Raw genomic sequence first — 21,466 nt, forward strand, 5'->3', positions numbered from 1 at the left:
TAGGGTTGCAGGCATATGATATCACAGTGCAGCACCGCAGTGGGGTTAGCAATGCCAACAGAGATGGGCTCTCAAGACAGGCAATGGGGTGAGATATTCCCATATAGTTAACCCCCTCAAGCAATGTTTCTTAAGGGTAACTTGAAAAACTAGCTTGAGTTTTCAAGGGGGGGGGGGGCTAATATGTGATTTCCTTGCACTGGCCCAGTAATCAAGGAACCTCAAACCTCACCACTGGCAACAGTGAGGACGTACATACTGGGAGGATAAGTACATACATAGTGAAGTGTAATTTCCCTTAAGAGCACACAGAGATCACAGTCAGTCTGGGGCTGTTTTTCCCTCTTTCTCCAGATCCCCAGTAAGGCTTCCCACTGGCACAGCTATAGAGTTGAGATCACAACTGAGTGGCCAAGCCAAAACCTCCAGCACCCTCTCTGTCCATCCATTGAGCTAACACACACACACACACACACACACGCCTGGGATAGGCTGGCACAGATTTACTAGCTATGCCCCCTTCTACCCAGACTATAAGGTAGTTCCAGCTGCAATCAGCCACTTTTAATCAGCTACTGTAAGGCTCTTAACAAAGGGTGTCCAAGCCTACTGTGTAATGTTACTGTTAATCCAAATGGTAGTATGACCAAGAGCAAGGCTATTTAGGAGTGGCCTGTACAATGTCACCATAGAGATATGCAAATACTCTTAAAAGCTTAAATATGTCTCACAAATATCAGCCACAACTGAAAGGTTTAAAATATATTTAATAATTAATAAAAGAACAAGGCAATACACAGTAAATCAACACAGTAACTTCAGAGTTCAAAACCACCGGAAATGTTTAAAACAACATTGCAGGACAGTCTCAAAGAAAACATCTAAGCAATACTTTACTATATTCTTCTCTGAATCTAAAATAATTACTCTGCCCTAAAAACAACACGCAGGCAGAAGTACAGAAGATGGTGATGGGTGGATGTTTCCAAGTCAAAGACAAAATACAAAATGCACAGTCTCTCTCTGAGAGAGTTCTTAAATTAATATTACCACATAGATGGTAGTCCACTGAACACAGAAGGTGTTATAAAAGATCTGGGAACACAGGTTGACATGAACCTCTCTTTTGACCACCCCATTGCCACTGTGGTCAGAAAGATCTATGTGGCACATTCCATTACTAAGGGTTTTGCATCCAGGAAGAAAGAGGTCATTGTCTCCCTCTACTCTTCCCTCATTAGGTCAGTCATTGAGTACAATGCCCCATTTGGCATGTACCTCACTAGACACCTGCAACAACTGGAGAGGCCACAAAAGTACCTCTCAAAGAGGGTCCTAGGCTTTAAACACTTGTCCTATATGGACAGACTAAAAAAAACTCCAACTGTTCTCTGTCTCATATCATCTACTTACCTCTGCTTGACTTACAAAGCCATGTCTGACCCAGCTCTGTTAGAAATTCTGCATCTAAAGAAATCCCAATCCCTCTGCAACACATGCTCCAGAGACCTCAACCTCATTACCACAATCAAAGAAACAAGCTGGAGGGACAGGTTCATAACCTAGAAGACTGCCCATGCTATGGAATGGACTTCCCATACATGTCAAACAGAGCACCTCATTGGCCTTCTTCAAGAGAAATCTTGATGAATGGATGGGAAATAGAAAATTCACCCCGGGGATCACTCTAGTAGCTCTGCTCGACAGAGGCAGTGGGAACTGAGATTTGGTGGCATGATGCCAGGGTAATCCTATGGGCTAGGCTTGTAAAGGCTCCAGTGCCATAAGCCTAGTACACACCTTTGAACCTATAAAATATTACTGCTGGGTTAGCTTGGGTGACATCACTTCTTGTCGCTTGCCTTTCAGTTCCCAAGCTAAACCCCCCAGTGTCGGAAACTACCCACATTTAAAATCTCTCTGTGAAAATACATAGCCTTCCGATCTTTGCAACTACTGGAAGACTAGAACAATAAAACATTTGCAAAACAACACAGATAGTCCCCTAGTGTTGGCATCCTGTCTCCTTTTGATTCAAACTGAAAGATAACTTGTAGCACAATCATAACACAATTTAATTTCAACTTATTTTCTTTGAATTTTTTCCAAGTTAACCTTTTAAGTTCCAGTTGCCACTGTTAAAAATATGTACATTTACACAGCCCCAATAGTTTATATACATTTCTTTTCTAAGCCAGCAGGGCATGCTGAGGTTACATTTTAGCTCAGTACACAACTTACAGTTCTGTATAAATCATATCAGTATTCACAAATGACATAGAGTTATTTACAAAATTCCAGATAGCTGGACTGGCAGTATTTACTTTTGTGACAGGATCTTGCATCATCTGCTGCTGCTCCGTATTGGGAATTCGTTGGCTAATCACTTGACAACATTGCTTGTGTCAGAGTTTCTTCTCTTTCCTGCTCCTTCCCTTGTTGTGCAACTTAAACTGAACTTTTGTACCGGTTTCCTATAGAAGGCTGCAGAGCATGATCATGTGAGCAGTCTTCTGATGCCTCATGTTCCACCTGTCTGTCCTTAATTTGGGGATTTGTTGTTCCATCATGCCGTGACATCACTTGTATTGGATTTTCAACAGTAAATCTTTCACTTTGCAGGTAATCCATAACTTCAGTTTCTATCTAAATTGCTATTATTTTTTTATTGTGAAATGTTCTTTATCTGGGTGCCCTTGCCTGTATTTCTCTGCAGATATATTTGGTGCTGCTTTTTCTGTATTGATTCGTTTTACTTTCTTCTTTGCATAAACATTGCACCATGTTCTCTTTTTTTTTTCCTTTCTCCATATTTCTTTCAGATGTTTCCTGCTCCACCTGTTTCTCCTTAATTTGAAGACTCATTGTTTCAGTGTCTCCCACTTTTAGTATTTTGTCCTTCTGCCACAGCTTTGTCAGAATCAACTCCTGCTAGTAAGATTGCAATTTTTTTCTATTAAAGGTCTAGGTTGTTTTCTCATAGCCATGTTTGGTGCATGCACACAATATACCCTTTCAATTAACAATTTTTGTTGTGGAATATCAGTCCAGTTGCTTATTTGTACTTTCATAAAAATTAATACAGTCTGTTCCTTCCAGCTTCTCGGGTACAGCAGAAAATCTAAGTTTTTTTCTACATGCTCTCTACTTTACTTGTGTAGTCTCATATTCAGCCTTTTCTTCATTTCAACCGCTGAGTGTTAAGGTTCTGTCGTAGTATTTGAATATCTGTTCATAGGTTCATAGGTTTATAGGTTCATACTAGGCTATCTGCCCTAGGGCATTTATAAGCCTAGCCAGAGTGCATTTGGCTTTCGCCACCCATTTTAAATGAATTTTGTTATGCCCTTTTTCGAGGTTAGTATACTGTGCCTCTGTCCAACAGTGACACAGAAGTGATACCCGGGGTAAACCTACGATCTCACATCCACTCAAGATTCTTCTTGAAGAGAGTCAATGAGGGACTCTGTCTAACCTGTCTAACCTGGACTGGGATTTTATTCCAGAGTGTAAGGAGTCTCTGGGTTATGAATCTGTCCCTCCAGCATGTCCTATTTATTTCAGTGCTGAGGTTCAAGTCCCTCCCGTAGCTCAATGGGATTTGGATTTTCTGAGGTGCAGCATGTCCATTAATTCCGGGTTGGACATGGCTTTATACGTCAGGCACAGATCGCCTCAGAGCAGGCGGTATGCCACTGAGTAGAGCTGGAGTTTCTTTAACCGAGCAGCATATGACATCTGTTTGAGCCCTTTGATCCTCTTGGTGAGGTACTTTTGGGGTCTTTCCAGTTACTGCATGTGTCTGGTAAGGTACATCCCAAAAGGAAGGGGCATTGTACTCAATTATGGGCCTGATGAGGGATGAGTAAAGAGGCACGATGACCTCCCCTGATCTAGATGTGAATCCCTTCATGATTAGGTGGGCTACATAAAATGTTTTTCTAACCACTTTGGCCACGTGGTTTTCAAATGAGAGATTGCTATCAACTTGGGTCCCCAGGTCCCTAATTACTTCTTCCGTACTTAATGGATTACCACCTATGTGGTAATTTGTGGGCACTTTGTTTTTGCCAAAAGGGATGACCTATACACTTTTTGGCGTTTAGCTTGAGGCCATGGCTCTGGCACCAGTTGTCTGTTTCTATGAGGCCCTTTTGTAGGATGCTTGTGTCGGCTGGAGAGTCGATTATGGCACCTAGTTTGCAGTCATCTGCGAACTTGGTCAGCCACAGTCCTTCCGGGTTGGCCTGTACCTCCGAGAAATATATAACGAACAAGAGAGGTCCCAGGACTGAGCCTTGTGGGACGCCACTTGTAACTGGTTTGGAGTCTGACATGGCTCCAGCAATTCTAACCATGTGGGTTCTGTCCTTGAGCCAGTTTGCAACCCATCTATTGACATAGGGGTTTATATTTAAGCTGGTGAGCGTATCTATAATGCCCGAGTGGGGTATTGTATTGAAGGCTTTTGTGAGGTCCAGGTAGGCTGTGTGGACCACCTTCCCCTCGTCAAGTGGCCTTGGTGACTGCTTCAAAGAAATCGACCAGGTTTAAGAGGCAACTGGGTAGGATCCAGTGTCTGTAGGTCCCCAATATCTTTATTTATGAGGTCCATGATGATCCTTTCCATAGCTTTGCAGACCAAGCTAGTCAGACTTATGGGGCGATAGTTTCCAGGATCCATTGAGGCACCACCTTTGTGGAGAGGGGGGACCACTGTTGCTGTACGCCACTCTTTGGGTACATATCTTGTAGTAAGGCTGAGATTGAACAGTAGTTTTATGTTTGAGTTTAGCTGCTCTTGGAGTTCATGTAGGACGCAGCCTGGGACAGCGTCTGGTCCCATTGATGTTGTGTTTTTTGCTTTGGAGAGGGCGGCTCTTACCTGAGCATCTGAGATGTCGGGGGGGCAGCACTCTACTGGGATAGATATTTGCCCTTTTGGTGGGGAGGGGGGGGGGGTTTGCGCTGAACCTGTCAGCTAGGATGTTGGCAATGTCTGTGGGTTCGGTGTATTTTTTGTCATTTTGGACTAATTCTGAGCATATCTGGGAATTCCCACCCAGGTCCCTAACATAACTGAAGAAAACCTTTTGATTATCCTTAGTGTCCTGTGCAATTTTTCTCTCGAAGCTGGCCTTAGACGATTTTATGAGTGCCCGTAGTTTTTTGCTAATACTGATTAGAGATGCCTTCCCTTTTTGGGATTTTGCTCTAAAATGTAGTATCAGCTTCATCCATTTTTCAAGCTTTTTATTGTGTTGATGTACTCCATCAGTGTTTCATTTATTTTAACCAGGTCTGTGTACATCTGCTTTATACTTTCCTGAAGTAATGTCTGTAACTTGCACTGCTGTTTTGTAACAACTGCAGTACTTTTCCCAGTCTGTGTTTTTTCCTCAACTTTTGTAGCTGATTTTCCTCCAGGTCATTTATATTTCCTTGTTCCTGGCATCTAGGTAGTGCACTTGGTAGTCAGTTACTGAAATAAACCAATAAATCTGAGTCCATTGGCTTTCTCTGCTAAGTTTCTCTTTTCAGACTGGGAGAGACTGAATTGAGCTGTTACTCAGTGTGCAGCCATGTTGGAAGTCCCAAGGGTTGGAATGTCTTGGGCTGTAGATTAAAGAGGATGGAGATAGAAGAAAGACTCTTCAACTTGGAGTGGCAGAAAAGATTGAGGAATGGACTGTTGTGCTGCATTGAATAAGTAAATGGAGGGCTAGACCCATATCCTGGATCCAAGATGGACATTTAATGGTCACATAGAAGGGCAAGGCACCCCTGGACTGAAAATACCCATGCACGGAAAATTTCTCAATACAAAAAATAAGAAAATAAAGGGGGATGCAGAACAGAGGGATTAGTAAGGCTGAAGTTTAAAAAAATAATAAAATGAAGTTATGGATTACGTGCAAACAGAAAGATTTAGTGTGGAAATCCAAACACAGGTAATGGCACTGTAAGAAAGTTTTTTTTTTTTCTAAACATTATTCCTAAAGTAGTGCATGATTTTTTTCTGCTTGTTATAAAGTAACATTTTTTCAGTTACTTTTAAGTGTAATGGGGATACTAATGTAAATAGTTTAGCAAGACGAAAACTTCAAACGGCAAACGAACTAAACACAAAAAACTATGATCCTCTCCAGCAGTGCTAGAAAGACACGGACATAACTAGCGCTTTCATTCACTTTTATTAACTGTGAACTTCCTCAGAAACATCAAACTTCACCCTTGCACACACTATAAACTCAGATTATAGTCACATGTTTGATTACATCATTAATGTTCGTAAAAAAATATATGTCTGTTTAAAATAACATATAAATAAATGCACTTGTCCTTACTAAAAAAAAAACTATGTTTCTTAAACTAAAACAAAAATATATATATATATATATATATATATATATATATATATTTGAATAAAAATCTATAAATAAACAAACATATTTTTTATCAGCATAATTACTGTTTCATCATCAAAAAACATTTAATATTAATGGTTTCATTCAAACCAGGCTTGGTGTCCACCCCAAAATGAAGTTGCCATAGAGATTCTTTACATTCCAATAGTGTTTTGAGATCTCCTGTATATACTTGTTGTCTTACATTGTCTAACACAGAAAAAACAAATTTCTTGAAATTTGCACAGACTATGGAATGCCTTGCTAAAGCATTAGCTTGTTCCTTTTTCTTTATGGCTAATAAGTGTTCACTAATTCTTTTTTCAAACACCTTGTTGTCATTCCAGTGTAGTAACTTGGGCATGAAAGACACTGGGCAACATACACAACCATCTCACTATTATGCTTAAAGTGAACCGATGAACAGCTGCTAATATACCTACACTTCCTACAGCTGTTACAGGCATAAGTCCCTTTAGTTTTAATGAAAGTAACTTTGTTCTCATCTTGTGTGGTAATTACATTTTCTAAAAGACTTTTAATATTACAGTTTTTTTTTAAGTGAAATTAGGACACTTTCATATTACTTTAATAAGATCCTGATTACCCAACAGTATTTTCCAGTTATCCACTATGATGTTTTTATACACCACATATCATTGGTAACAGGTAAGATGAAAGCCCAAGCAAAGTCTCTACCCACCTTTTCCAAATAATGAGTGTCAGATCCACAATTCTGACCTTACAAAATAGGGCAAGCAATACCCCTCCATAATGCTAGAACCTCGTTCTCAATAGGTGTGATAGAAAGCAAGTAAATGAAAAATAATACTTAATATTATAAGGTCTTTTTTTCTAGTAAACGGTCCTGTATCTGGTTCTTATGTCACTAGCAGAAAGTCTGATAAAGAGAAATGGCTTGGAGAAAATATTTTCTGAAAGCAATCAAGTGTTTCCCAGCTGGGAGAGCTATAAAGATAAGGCGAAACCAGACAGCACTTTATAGAACCATAGGCTCTACCATGCATCTTAGCATGGATAAGCTTTCTTTCTTTTTAGCTTGAGTCTTTGTGGCTGTCAGTTTGGAATTTATTCGTATTAAGGAGTAAAACTTCAATATTTGAAGATGTACATAGTTTTTTTGTATTGTTAGTTGGTTTTAGGGGGTGTTTTTTGTTTGTGTGTGTGTGTGTACACTTATGCAACCAGCTTATTGTACGTTTTTTTATTTTGTATATTTTTTCCCCTAATAGATTTGTTTTTCATTTGGATTGTACAGGTTATAGGTCACATTAAAGGTGAGAAGTTTTGAAATGGTTTACTATGATTTACTATGGTCTTATTTTTTTACGTCACAAAAAATGGCATTTTAACAGGGGTGTGTATACTTTTTATATCCACTGTATATGAAGGATTGGAGGCAACAAAAGGGTTGGGAGGGTGGCCTAATGGTTAAGGTGTTTGCCTTGCAAGCACAAGGTGCAGGGTTTGAGTCTCACAAGGGATAATTGGCTAGGCTTAAAATGGCTCCCAAGGGCAGTTAGCTTAGTACTAATATATGAACCTATGAACCTAAAAATGAAAGTGGGTGGGTTCCTCTTTAATTATCTCTGTTTGAGCAGAGGAACCAGGCGGGGGTGTCTTCTCTCCCCTTTATTTGCATTATATTTAAAGTCATTGGCCAAGAAAATAAGGGACTCAGAAGTTCAAGGAAATGATTGGTATGGTAGTCGAGAAAAGCTGGCTGTTTTGCAGATGACATTATTTTATACCAGACAAAAACAGAAATAGACATTACATTGTTGTGGAACATACTAAGACCATTTTAAACCTTTTTGTGATACAAAACTAAGAAAGCAAAAACAAAAGCAGTAGCGGTAAAGTATGTACCCACATACAAACTGGTTCAGCAATATCCATATTTATGGGGGACATGATAAAATGAAGTATTTTAGGAGTATGGATAAAAATAACACTGATGTGCAGCTAACGATATGTGGGAAGAGACTAAAAATATAGTACAAAAACTGAGAAAATGGAAGCTCTTTTACATGTTTATTGATAGTAAGATACACTAAGTTAAAATGTTTATAATCCCTTTAGTCTTGTACACTGGTCAGGCATACTTTTATCAACCAGAGGAAAAGTTGTGGATAGCAATTAATAAAGAGCTGAAGGAATTTATCTGGGAGGAGAAGATGGCAAGAGTCTAATGGGATAAGCTTGTACTTCCAATTGAACAGGTTAGATTGGGATTACCTGAGTTGAAGGGGTATTTCAGAGCAACTCGGTTAAGGCTCCTATACATAGCAGAAACAGAAAACTATAATTCAAATTGGAAAGAGACGATGAAACTGGCGAAGCTCAACTAACAGGGAGAGACTGGGATTTTGGATGGAGACCTTTAAGGAGAACAACAGTAATAATTATACAGAATATTTTATTCATAAAGTAGCAGAATGTCTCCTAAGAACCAAGCCAACACAGAACTGGAGAAAGAGATTCTGTTGATAGGGATGACTGCAATTAGAGAGACGGTCAATAGGCAAGAGAGGGTGGGAATGTATTGGAGAAAACTGGCAAAGGAACCAAGGTACTTGGGAGCAAATAACTAGAGAGGGAAAGGTAATGGATTGTGAAGATGCCAAGAACTTATTTGGACTGCAGGCTAAGGATAGTCTTCCATATCAAGGACTGATATTAGAGTATAGGCAAAGTGAAATAAACAGAGGGATCCTAAACAAAAGACCAGCACTGGTAGAGTTTTTAGTTGAGTCTAGAACAGAAGCTGCTATTAAGAAAGGAATAAGTAGTAGAGAGTATAAAATATTGCATGATAACTAAAAGGTTCAATCAGAGGAGTTTTGGAAGGACTGGGAAGAGACATTAAATATGCAATTCACCAAGAAAAATGGGGAGATGTATGCATGTGTCCTAAATATATAACAAAATCTAGATGATTTCGGATCGTTGCCTGGAAGTGCTTGCATAGGTATTTTTATACCCCAAGCAGACTTCAAATAATTTTTTCTCCAGTATACAGCAAATGTTGGAGGTATGATGGGCAGAAAGAGGTAACTGGAAACATATTTTCTGGGTGTGTAAAGAGTTGGTAGACATTAAAGATTCCCCGCAGACTGCTCTGATGGAGATGCTGGGTGAGTAAGTTGGAGTGACTAGGGAAATTATTTATTTTTTTTGAGCTATGATACAAATCCGGGATTGCCTAGACATAGTAAAGCCTTGCTTAGTCTAATTATGATGACTGCAAAAAAAAAAAAAAAAAGCAATTTCTAGAAAATCAGCTTTACTAGAAGTAGTGAAGATAGTAAGAGTTGAAACAACTGGGATCTTAAGAAAAGTGTAGGAGCAAATTACATAGAAAAAAATGTGAACTGTGAGATCAATACATGCAGAGGAGGAATGAGGTTTAGAAGAAAGCAGGATTTGAATGAGATGTAATGGTTGACTAACAATGACTGGATATGTTAAAAGTGATGTATAATGTTTGCAGCTACAGTTGTGTCGCACGGTTTGGAATGTAGAATGTTTGCAACTGAGTTTGTGTCACTATGGCTTATTGTCATTTATATGAATGTAAAATGGTCTATGTCCTATATGATAATTTAATAAAGATGTTTTTATATTTCATCTTAGTCTTTTTGCTTATTTCTTCTGGACATCCAACAATTTTTCTTTTATCAAATAGGCTGGGATACTACCAGGAAATTGTACTTGATTTGAAATACTTAGTAAAGATTTAGGAAGACTGATAGTCTTGGCACAGTGCCATACCAAAAGTTCATTTGAACCTCATTTTTGTCCCTTGCAATTATCTGTAATGTCATTGCACATAGTAACAATTTTAGGAACGGAATCATGTCATGTCGAAAGAGGTAGTTTCAATGACCACAAAAAAGTTGAAGACAGTTCACTGAAATTACTTAAATTGACTGTGGCAATTGCCTTTTCTCCATTGTTGTGCTGCCTCGTAGTTTGTATGTATAATTCCAGGGAGTGTGATGGTGTCCCCCCACTGGGGAAGGGGACTGCAGGGGAACTTGGCTTTTTACAAACAAAAAAAAAATATTTTAGTGTTAGTTGAAAGTGATTTTGGTGAACTGCTTTTGATTTTTTTTTCTGTGTTTGCTGAAACTGTCTTCAGCGAATTGACATGAATCCTTTGGAACACATGGAATCCCAAACTTATTTTTTTCTGTATATGAGAAGAAGGAAACCAGATAAGTTGGCTACGTTAATGCAGCAATCTGTGGCAAAGCTGTCTTGCAATTAAATGCATAGGTGTGTTATTATTTATTGTTTGCAATTAAATGCTTAGGTGTGTATTATTAGTTGGGTAAAGTCATTTTTATACTTAACTTTTGCATCTGTGTTCTGCTTTCTAGAACATCTTTTTGACCAAAGATGGGACTGCACAGCTTGGAGATTTTGGAATCGCAAGAGTTTTAAACAGGTGACACACTACATCAATAGATCTTTGTAGTGTTTAATTTGTACATAAACAACTTCTGCTACTCAGTTAAGTTATGATGTAGAATGACTGAAAACCAAATTAATATAACTACATTGTACTGACAAATGCATTTTTCTCTAGCACTGTCGAAATGGCTCGTACCTGCATAGGAACACCATATTATTTGTCACCCGAAATCTGTGAAAATAAGCCATACAACAATAAAAGGTATTACAGTGAAAAGACTTTGCATAACTGATTTTCATATTTCCATTGCATATAAAACAGAACGTTAAAACAATGTTGTTTACTACACGTGCTTACAGAACATTTATCTGCATCCCTAGTTAATTTATCCAGTATTCAGCATCTAAAAAACGTGAAGCTGATTTTTCACATATTTGGAACCTTTAAAGCACTGCCAATTATCTCATTGGGGTGAGAACCCAGGTAAAAGCTTTGCCTAGATATCAATTTCATAGCCTATACTTGTGGTGTATCAAGGCATAAGCCATGGGAGTGCAGCCTTTACATATCATCTGTTGATGTTCTTCGTATTTCACTGTTGCAGTCATCACATTTGGGTTATCTGCCTGCAGGTAGCCCTCAGCTGGCCTGAATACCAGAGTCTTGGGATTTCTGCATCAGATGCTGTCGGTTCTTCCATGACGTCAGGTCGTCAGGGGTATAAAACATGCAGCCTATGACATTAAATCAGTCTTTATTGCCATGCAGTGCCCGAATCAGAAGCAATTCGCAAGTGCCGGTCGGCAGACTCCTGAAATTTTCATTTTTGAGTTTCAGACCTAAAGTCTGCTAAAAGAGAAGTACCCCATTGGGGATCCTTTTTTCTTGCTCTAACCGATGTCAGAAAAAATGAATAATTGTCTTGCTTGTGGAAATCAAATACCTCATAGAGATTTTAATTCTTACTGCGTCACCTGTTTAGGCCCAGACCATGATGTCTCTCACTGTCGGTTTTGTGCCTTGTTCAACACCTGAACTATTTGTCATCGGGCTATTTTTGTAGCTAAATGTTTTTGCTCTTGATCTCCGTACTCTGAAATGGCTTCGTTAAGCCATCAGACTACTGATCTTCCGAAAAATACGTAAAGGATAAAGGCAGAGACAGACTGCATAGGTCCAAAACTGCCGACGATGCTTCCTTTAAGCTAGTTGCCAGTCCGCTGGTACTCAGTGAGGCGCTTTTGCAGCCCCTGATATCTGCTTCGACAGAGTCGCAGGCCTCTACTGAGACCCATTCGGAGTCCAGTATGCCGCGAGATGCTTCTTCGACTATGGAACCTGCAGATGTCTCTACCTTGGATGGGTCCGGAGCCGCTGTACAGGCACTGGCTTCTGAGGGTGTATTCCAGCCTACCGATTTTCATATTAAACCGACTTTTTGTTTCACTCCAAAAATACCGAATTTCTCAGGCCTAAAGTTCACACTGCGCCTAGGGAATCGACAGCCAAAGCACATTCTTAAGCCCACATGCCTCAAAAACAAATGATTAGAATGTCTGAAGACCTTATTACTTTAATTAGGGGAAGCCAGCCTTCCCCCTCTAAGAGACCTAGAACTGATTTTCCTTCTGATTCTTCTGATCAGAAATCTGATATATCTATTCCTTCTGACTACCAGGACATGCCCTTATCTACCTGTAAGGATTCTGATGCCGAGGATTCCATTCCCTCTGCTTCCGCTCCTGAAGATTTTTCTTTTGGTGAAACCTTGCATACCCTTTGGGAGCATTTCCACTGGGAAAGCCAGGAATATTTTCAGTCCAAAAAGAGACTCAGGGAATTTTTAAACCTGCATCAGCACAGGCCTCTAGCTATCCCTCCTATTATGGAGGTTGTAGATGATGTTTTCTTGAAATCCTGCCTTACCCCGGATACTTTGCCTCCAGCTCCCAGGAAACCTGACAGGTACTATAGAGTACCTGACTATCACAAATTCCTTTTCAAGAATCCTACTGCGGATCCAGAGACCATTTCCCAAGGACCAAAATGCATTAAGACTACTACTGCCAAAAATCCTACCCCTTCTGACAGGAATTCTAGGGATTTAGACAGATGAGGTAGGAAGATATACACCTCTGCTACTCTGCACATTAAGGCTTTAAATTGCCAGTTTCATATGTTAAAGTATCAGCAGCATATTATGGGGATAATTAAACAGAAAATGATGTTGATTCCTGACTGTGCAGAACACAAAGATTTACAAGAGTTAATGCATTCTGCTGACCAAGTTGGTAAACTTACTTTGCAGTGTGGTTTTGATGCTTTAGAAGCATCTTGCAGGGCTGCTGTCACTGGGTCTGTACTTAGAAGGCATGATTTGCTTAAGGAACAAAACTTGTCAGATCATGTAAAAGTAAAATTACTGTATGCACCCTTAAACCAAGAGCGCCTATTTGGCAATAAAGCAGAAGTCGTCCTCAAAAGGATGGAGGAAAAAGCTAAATCTATGCTAACTGCTAAAGATTTCTTACAAGTACAGCCACCTTAATTAAGTAGGCATTGGCCTTCGAAGAACTGGTCCTTTCCAGGCCTTCTCAGTCCAAACCCAGGGGCAGCAGACCACCAAGACTTCAGTCTCAGGTTACGCACATATCTAAGCAGTGGGGTGCTCCCACGTCCAAAGCAGGAAGTAGTACGCCACCCCCTGTGGTAAAACTGCACAATGACATATCCTGAACTCCTCCAAGCCTTGCTCAACTACTTGCACCTTTAGGAGGAAAGCTCGCCCTGCATGCAAAAAACTGGGAATACGTTACCCAAGACAAATGGGTTTTAAACATTGTTTCCCTAGGATACAGATCCCACTTTGACTCACTCCCAAGCATAGGTGAATGACCAGACCTCCCTCCAATCCAGTGGATGGAGGCCCAAAAGCAAGTACTCTCTCTCCTCAGCATCAAGGCTATTCAACCTGTTTCAGCAGAACAAAGGGGGCAAGGCTTTTATCCCAGACTGTTCCTGGTTCCCAGAAAAGAAAACTGGCATCCTGTCCTGGATCTGTCTATTCTCAACACCTTTCTGGTGGTTCCAAAATTCAAAATGCTAACTGTCCAACAGCTGCTTCCTATTCTAGCCAAGAATTCCTGGCTGGCAACCCTAGACATAAAAGAAGCTTACCTGCACAGCCCTATAAGGGAATCTTGCAGGAAATACCTACGCTTCAGAGCAGGCTCAATGCATTATCAGTTCTCTGCACCTCCCTTTGGCTTATCTACTGCGCCCTAGGTATTCACAAAGTGCCTAGCTGCAGCCATTGTATTTTGCAGGCAGAGACGTATTTAGATTTACCCATACTTGGACGATTGCCTGATTCAGGTGGAAAGCTAGGACTTGCTATTATATCACCTGGCATTTGTAAAGACTTCTAACCTCACTGGGATATACCATCAGCAAAAAGAAATCACACCTAGTACCCTGCCAACAGATTGTATTCGTGGGAGCAAGCTTGAACACAACTTCCCAGATGACATTCCTCACTCCAGAGAAACAAATTTGACAACCTACTTCAACCTACTGGCCACAAAAACCCCGCTATCTGCAAGGAAAATACTGCAAACTCTGAGGTTCATGGCCTCTTGCATTCTGTTGATTCCATATGCAAGACTGCATATGAGGAAACTTCACTGGTATCTAAAAAGTCTATGGTGTCAGCATTCTCAGGACCTGGAAACAATAATTCCTAAAATTCCTTGTCTAAGGGCAGAGTTCCTTTGGTGGGCAGAGGCCTGTAACCACAAAGGGGACTCCCTTTCCCTCTACTCCCTGCCGCCCAAACCCTAACAGATGCATCAGACTATGCATGGGGGGCTCACATGGCAGGGCAGTGCATTCAAGGCAAATGGAACCCAAAGCAGATGCACTTGCATATCAATCAAAAATAAATTTTAGCTGTACTGAAAGCTCTGACAGCCTTCAAAGACCTCATTCTTCCAGGACAACTATTGGTATAGACAGACAACACCACAGTTATGTGGTACATAAACAGGCAGGGGGGGGAGGGACCCTTTCCTACCCACTCTGCAGACTAGCCATGGCTCTGTGGAACACAGCCTTGAGCAAACAAGTGCACCTACAAGCTCAATTCCTGCCAGGCAAACTGAATTCACTGGCAGACGACTTAAGCAGAAATCTCATGGACCCACACGAATGGAAACTTGAACCCAAAATATTCAAGCTTTTGAGGAACAGATGTGAGACTCCAGAGGTGGACCTGTTTGCCTCCCCTCAGAACTACCAATTGAACAAATACTGCACCAGAACTTCCCACAGTCAAGCTTGGAAAGTGGATGCCTTGTCCTTTACCTGGGAAAGCCTCTCAGTCTAAGCCTTTTCCGCTCTGCCTCAACTCTCGAAGGTTCTACTAAAGGTCAAACAGGACACAAGCCAAGGACAATCCTGATTGCACCAGACTGGCCACACCAGCACTGGTACCCTCTTTTGTGCAGTCTGACAGTGCTACAACCATGGCACCTGCCTCAGACCCCTTCCCTGCTGTCCCAGCAGGCGGGCCACATTCTGCACACACAGCTTCAAACACTGAACCTTGCAGCCTGGCTAATCCCTTGAGCTCACCTCTAGCAACTCTCAGTAAGCAGGTGCTGGATGTCATTCATGAGGCAAGGAGGCCTAGTACTAGAAAATCCTATTCAGAAAAGTGGAAAATATACTGATGTTCTTTGTGTTTCACTGTTGCAGTCATTACATTTGGGGTAATCTGCTGGTAGGTTGCCCTCAGTCGGCCTGAATATCAATGTCTTGGGTCCTGCGTTGGTTGCTGTCTCCTCTTCCATGACGTCAGGTCGTCAGGGGTATAGAACATGCAGCCGACACCATTTTCTTAAGTCTTTCTTGCGCAGTGCCCGAAGCAGAAGCAGTTCGCAAGTGCTGGTCGGCCGACTCCTGAAATTTTCACTTTCGAGTTTCAGAACCGAAGTCTTCAATTAAAGCTAAGTACCCCATTGGGTAAACTTTTTCCTGCTCCTTACCGATGTCAGTAAAAGTTAATAATTGCATTACTTGTGGGAAGCAAATGCCTCATAAGGATTTCCATTTGTACTATATTCCTTGCCTAGGCCCAGATGATAACGTGCCTTGCTGTCAGTTTTGTGCTAGATTTAACCAACGCACTGTTAAGCGTCAGTCTATCTTTGCTTCAAAATATTTTGGAAACAGATTTATCTACCCTGAAATGTCGTCAGATAGCAATTCGACTACCGGAGTTTACAAAAAACACAAAGAAAAGGACAGAGACAGACCGTGGAGGTCCAAAATTGACGACGAAGTTTCTCCTAAGCCAGTCGCCGGTTTTCAGTGAGGTGCTTTCGCAGCCCCTGATACCCGCTACTTTAAAGTCGCAGGCCTCTACTGAGACCCATGTGGAGTCTGGCATGCCGTGAGATTCTCGGAGTATTGTACCCGCGGATGTCTCTCCCTCGGATGGGTCCGGACCCGCTGAGCAGGCACCAGCTTCTGAGGGTGTTTTCAGGCCTCAGCATTTCTATATAAAACCGACGCCAGCTTCAAAAACAAAGACAAAAGCAACTTCTAAGGCTAAAAAGCTGACTCAGGAGCCACGTGCTTAGGCCTCTATGCCCAAGATGCTCAAAATGGCTGAAGACTTAATTACCTTGATCAGGGGTTCCCAACCCCCGATAAGAGGCCTAGGCAAGACACTGATTATGAATCTTCAGATCAGGTTTCTATTTCTTGTGATTCCTCTTCTGATCAGGAATTTTCTATACCACCCTATGAGGATTCAGATGCAGAGGATTCCATCCCATCTGCATCTCCTCCTGAAGATTATTCTTTTGGAGAAACCTTGCATACTTTGAGGGAACGTTTTCATTGGGAGAGTCAAGATTTTTCAGAATCAAAAAAGAGGCTTAGGGATTTCCTTCATCCTCAGTATAGGCCTTTGGCCATACCTCCTGTATTAGACATTGTTGATGTGTTTTCGGAATCGAGCATGGCTCCAGATACCTCTGGCTCCTAGCAAGCTAGACAGATGTTACAGGGTTCCTGACTCCCACAAATTTTTATTCAAAAATCCTGCTTCTGACCCTGGAACTATCTCACAGGGTCCCAAAGGTGTAAAGGCCTCAACAACTAAGAATCATACCCCCCTGATAGAAATTCCAGGGCGCTGGATAGATAGGGAAAGAAGGTTTATACGTCTGCAACCTTGGCAATTAGGGCCTTAAACTGCCAGCTTCATATGCTTAAATATCAACAGCATGTTAATGGATTATCGGAACAGAAAATTATGTTAATTTCTGAATGTGTGGAAAATAAAGAATTACAGGAATTATTGCATGCAGCAGAACAGGTTGGAAATCATACTTTGCAATGTGGTTTTGATTAGTTGGAGGCCTCCTGCAGGGCCGCAGTTACTGGATCTGTGATTAGAAGGCATGCCTGGCTCAAGGAGCAAAATCTGCCTGATCATGTTAAAGCTAAATTGTTGGATGCACCTTTACAGCATGATACTTTGGTAATAAGGCAGAAGAGGTTTTAAAGAGAATGGAAAACAAATCTAAGTCTACGCAAACTGTAAAAGACTTCTTACAAGTGCAGCCACCAAGATTCAGTAGACACTGGCCTACAAAAAAATTGGTCATTTCCTGTGTCTGACAGAACCTCACAGGGCAAATCCAGGCGCTCAAAAGGCTCTAGATACCAATCACAGGGTTCTTACAGGTCAAAGTAATGGGGTGCCTCTACCTCCAAATCAAAGCACAACCCTACAGTAAACAGTCTCAATGACTTTCCTCTGATATTATCAAGCACTTATCTTTTGGTAGCCCCCTTAGGGGGAAAACTAGCACTTAATGCTCAAAATTGGCAGTTAATAACCCAGGACAAGTCAGTATTAAACATAGTAACCCAGGGGATACAGATTTCATTTCCATACCTTGCCAATTCCAAATGGTTGGCCAGATCTGCCACAAAATCAATGGGCAGAGGCACAGAAACAAGTTACGTCCCTCATGGATATGGGGGCTATTCAGCCAGTACCAGAACAGGAAAAAGGACAAGGGTTTTACTCAAGACTGTTCTTGGTACCCAGAAAAGACAATGCCTGGTGCCAAGTACTGGATTTATTGATTTTGAATACATTCTTGGACATCCCAAAATTCAAAATGCTGACTTTGCAACAGCTTCTGCCCATGCCGGGCAAGAACGCCTGGCTAGTGACTCTATACTTGAGGCATACCTGCATATCCCAATAAGGGAATCGTGCAGAAGATACCTCCGCTTAAAGGCTGGTTTTATGCATTACCAATTCTCTGCACTGCCCATTGGCTTATCTACTGCGCCCAGGGTCTTTACAAAGTGCCTGGCACCAGTAATTGCATTTTGCAGACAAAGAAGCATACAAATCTATCCTTACTTGGACGACTGTGTCATTCAAGCAGAAAACAAGGACATTCTTCTTCAACATCTGGCGTTTGTAAAAAGGCTTCTAACATGCCTAGGGTACACAAACGAAAATAAATCACAACTGGTACCCTCTCAAAAGATTACATTCATGTGTGCAAGCTTGAATACAACTGCCCAGATGGCTTACCTTATGCCAGACAAACGAAGGCAACTGACTATTTACTTCAAACGGATGGCAACAAAAACCCAGTTATCTGCAAGACAAATTCTGCAGGCTTTGGGGTTCATGGCATCCTGCATTCTACTAATGCCATATGCAAGACTGCATATGAGGAAACTACAGTGGTATCTAAAAAGTTTATGGAAGTCAACATTGTCACAGTCTGGAAACAGTGATTCCTCTCATTCCCTGCCTACAACAGGAGTTTTTTTGGTGGGCAGAGACATGTCACCAGAACATGGGACGGTCTTTCACTCTACTCCCTGCCAACCAAACCCTAACTACAGACGCATCAGACTATGCTGGGGGGGGGGGGGCCCATCTGGCGGGGGGAGATGCATTCAGGGCAAATGGAGCCCAAAGCAAAAGCATCTGCATATCAACCAGAAAGAGATGCTAGCTGTTCAGAATGCTCTGACAGCCTTCAAGGACTTACTTCATCCAGGACAACTACTGATAAAGACGGACAACACCACAGTTATGTGGTACATAAGCAGGGGGGTACACATTCCTACCCCCTTTGCAGACTAGCCATGGCATTGTGGGACACAGCCTTGACTTACCAAGTACATCTTCAAGCTCAGTTCCTGCCAGGAAAACAAAATACTCTGGCAGACGACCTAAGCAGAATTCTTATGGACCTTCATGAGTGGAAACTGGATCCACAATCTTCAGCATGATAACAGAGAAATGGGGGAGCCCGGACATAGATCTATTTGCCTGTCCCCAGAATTATCAACTGTACAAATTCTGCACAAGGACATGTCACAGACAAGCATGGAAAGTGGATGCCCTATCCTTCAGTTGGAAAAACCTATCAGTCTACGCCATTCCTCCTCTGCCTCTTCCTCCCAAGGTTTTACTAAAGGTCAGACAGGAAAAAACAAAAATGATCCTAATTGCACCGGACTGGCCTCACCAGCACTGGTACCCAATTCTAAGGAATATGTCTCAACTCCCTCCTTGGTACTTGCCTCAAATACCTTATCTACTGTCTCAGCAGAACAATCAAATTCTGCACAATCGGCTCCAAAGTCTGAACCTGGCAGCATGTCTGATCATGTAATTATTCAAACAACACCTCTCAGTAAATCTGTGATGGATGTCATTTTGGAAGGCAGAAGGCCTAGTACTAGAAAATCTTATGCTGATAAATGGAAGAGATTCTGTGCTTTGAACCAAGCACAAGGGACTGACGCAACAAAGCCAAATATTCCTCAGATTTTACAATACGTGACTGAGATGCTTGATAAGGGCCTATCTTTTTTTTTCAATAAAAATCCATGCCTCTGCCATCTCGGCTCATTACAACACAGAGCTTCCCATCTTTTCTCATCCTCTGCTAAAACAGTATCTTAGAGAGGCCAAAAAGGCCTCCCAGAAGATCACCAACTCCTGCATGGGACCTCAATTTTGTGTTGGAAAAGCTCACCCTGCCTCCATTTGAACCAGCAGCTACTGCGGATATAAAGTTTTTATCTTGGGAAACAGCTTTCCTTCTGGCAATCACTTCAGCAAGAAGGGTTTCATGGCTGTGGAGCCTTTTATTACATTTTACCTGGACAGGGTGTCCCTCAGGACCAATCCTTCCTTTATGTCTAAGGCGGTATCCAGTGTGGCTCTTAACCAAACTATTCACCTGCCAACATTTTACCCAAATCCGCAGAACAAGGGGGGAGCGGATTCTGCATTCCTTGGACGTACACAGACAACTAAGATTCTATTTAAACAGGACCAAATCCCTAAGAAAGTCTGAGCAGCTACTGGTGGCATTTGCTGCAGGATCAGACGGAAATGCTATTTTAAAGCAGACTATTTCAAAGTGCATTCGTTTCTGCTATTTTCAACATGGTAAACCGGTGCCCAAGGGAATTGGGTCACATTCCAACAGGGCTGCCTCTACCTCAGCAGCTTTTCTCAGAGGGGTGCCAACCAAAGACATTCTAGAAACTACTACTTGGAGCTCTGTTCATTCTTTTACAAAGCATTATCATTTGCCTCTCTTCTCTAAGTCCAGGGCAGGCTTTGCCACTGCAGTTCTGCAGGGCCTTATAGCCTCTCCTAATGCTATTTAGTTCCAGCCTCCCATCCATAGCTTTGGGATTCTACCCAAATGTAATGACTGCAACAGTGAAACACGAAGACCATAGTACAGTTGTGTACACTCATCATAAATGTAGATGTTCGAGTGTATAACTGTTGCAGTCCTGGTTACCCACCCGCCATCCCCCTTTTTTCTAGAACTTCTCTTTTTCCTTCACTATTTTCTACAGCCTTTGGTGTATTTGCTTTTAGATGAAGGTAAAGTTTATGTTGTTACAATTGCATTTTTATATATATATATATATATATATATATATATATATATGTATGTATGTATGTATATATATTTGCTCCCCATTTGGGGGGCACCTGACATCTGGGACAAGAAAAACTAAAGAAAATGGCATCGGCTGCATGTTTTATACCCCTGACGACCTGACGTCATGGAAGAGAAGACCTCGACTGACGCAGGACCCAATACTTTGATATTCAGGCCGACTGAGGGACCTGCCAGCAGATTACCCCAAATGTAATGACTGCAACAGTGAATACACTCGAACATCTACATTTATGTAAGTGTACACAACTGTACTTTCCTGGAGCCAGTCTCACGGGATGGGCATAACGGTGCCCAGCTTACCTCATATACTAGATTACTTAAAATGCTCCACAAGGGCGTATCCTTCTCTTCAATTAAGATTCATGCCTCAGCCATCTCAGCTCATTATAATATTGGGCCACCCCTCTTCTCTCAGCCTCTGGTAAAACAGTTCCTTAGAGGGGCCAAAAATTTAAGATCCCCACAGGAGAGGTCCCACTCCAGCCTTGGGACCTTAACTTTGTATTGGAAAAACTTACTCTCCCCCCTGCCTTTTAACCGGCTACTACAGTAGAGTTGAAATTCCTCTCTTGGAA

At 41.5% G+C, this 21,466-nt stretch overlaps 1 protein-coding gene across 1 annotated transcript in view; it reads left to right on the top strand.

The window, feature by feature from the left end:
• Positions 1 to 21,466, top strand: part of NEK1 (NIMA related kinase 1) — a gene marked incomplete in the record, with an annotated part of 3,475,820 nt that overhangs the window by 588,588 nt on the left and 2,865,766 nt on the right. The window contains 2 exon segments of the mRNA XM_044062568.1: positions 10,814 to 10,881; positions 11,023 to 11,109. Coding sequence (XP_043918503.1) covers positions 10,814 to 10,881; positions 11,023 to 11,109 — 155 coding nt within the window.

The sequence above is a fragment of the Protopterus annectens genome, chromosome 2.part1 (genome assembly GCF_019279795.1).
Source record: "Protopterus annectens isolate FY-2018-M chromosome 2.part1, PAN1.0, whole genome shotgun sequence".
NCBI lineage: Eukaryota > Metazoa > Chordata > Ceratodontiformes > Protopteridae > Protopterus > Protopterus annectens.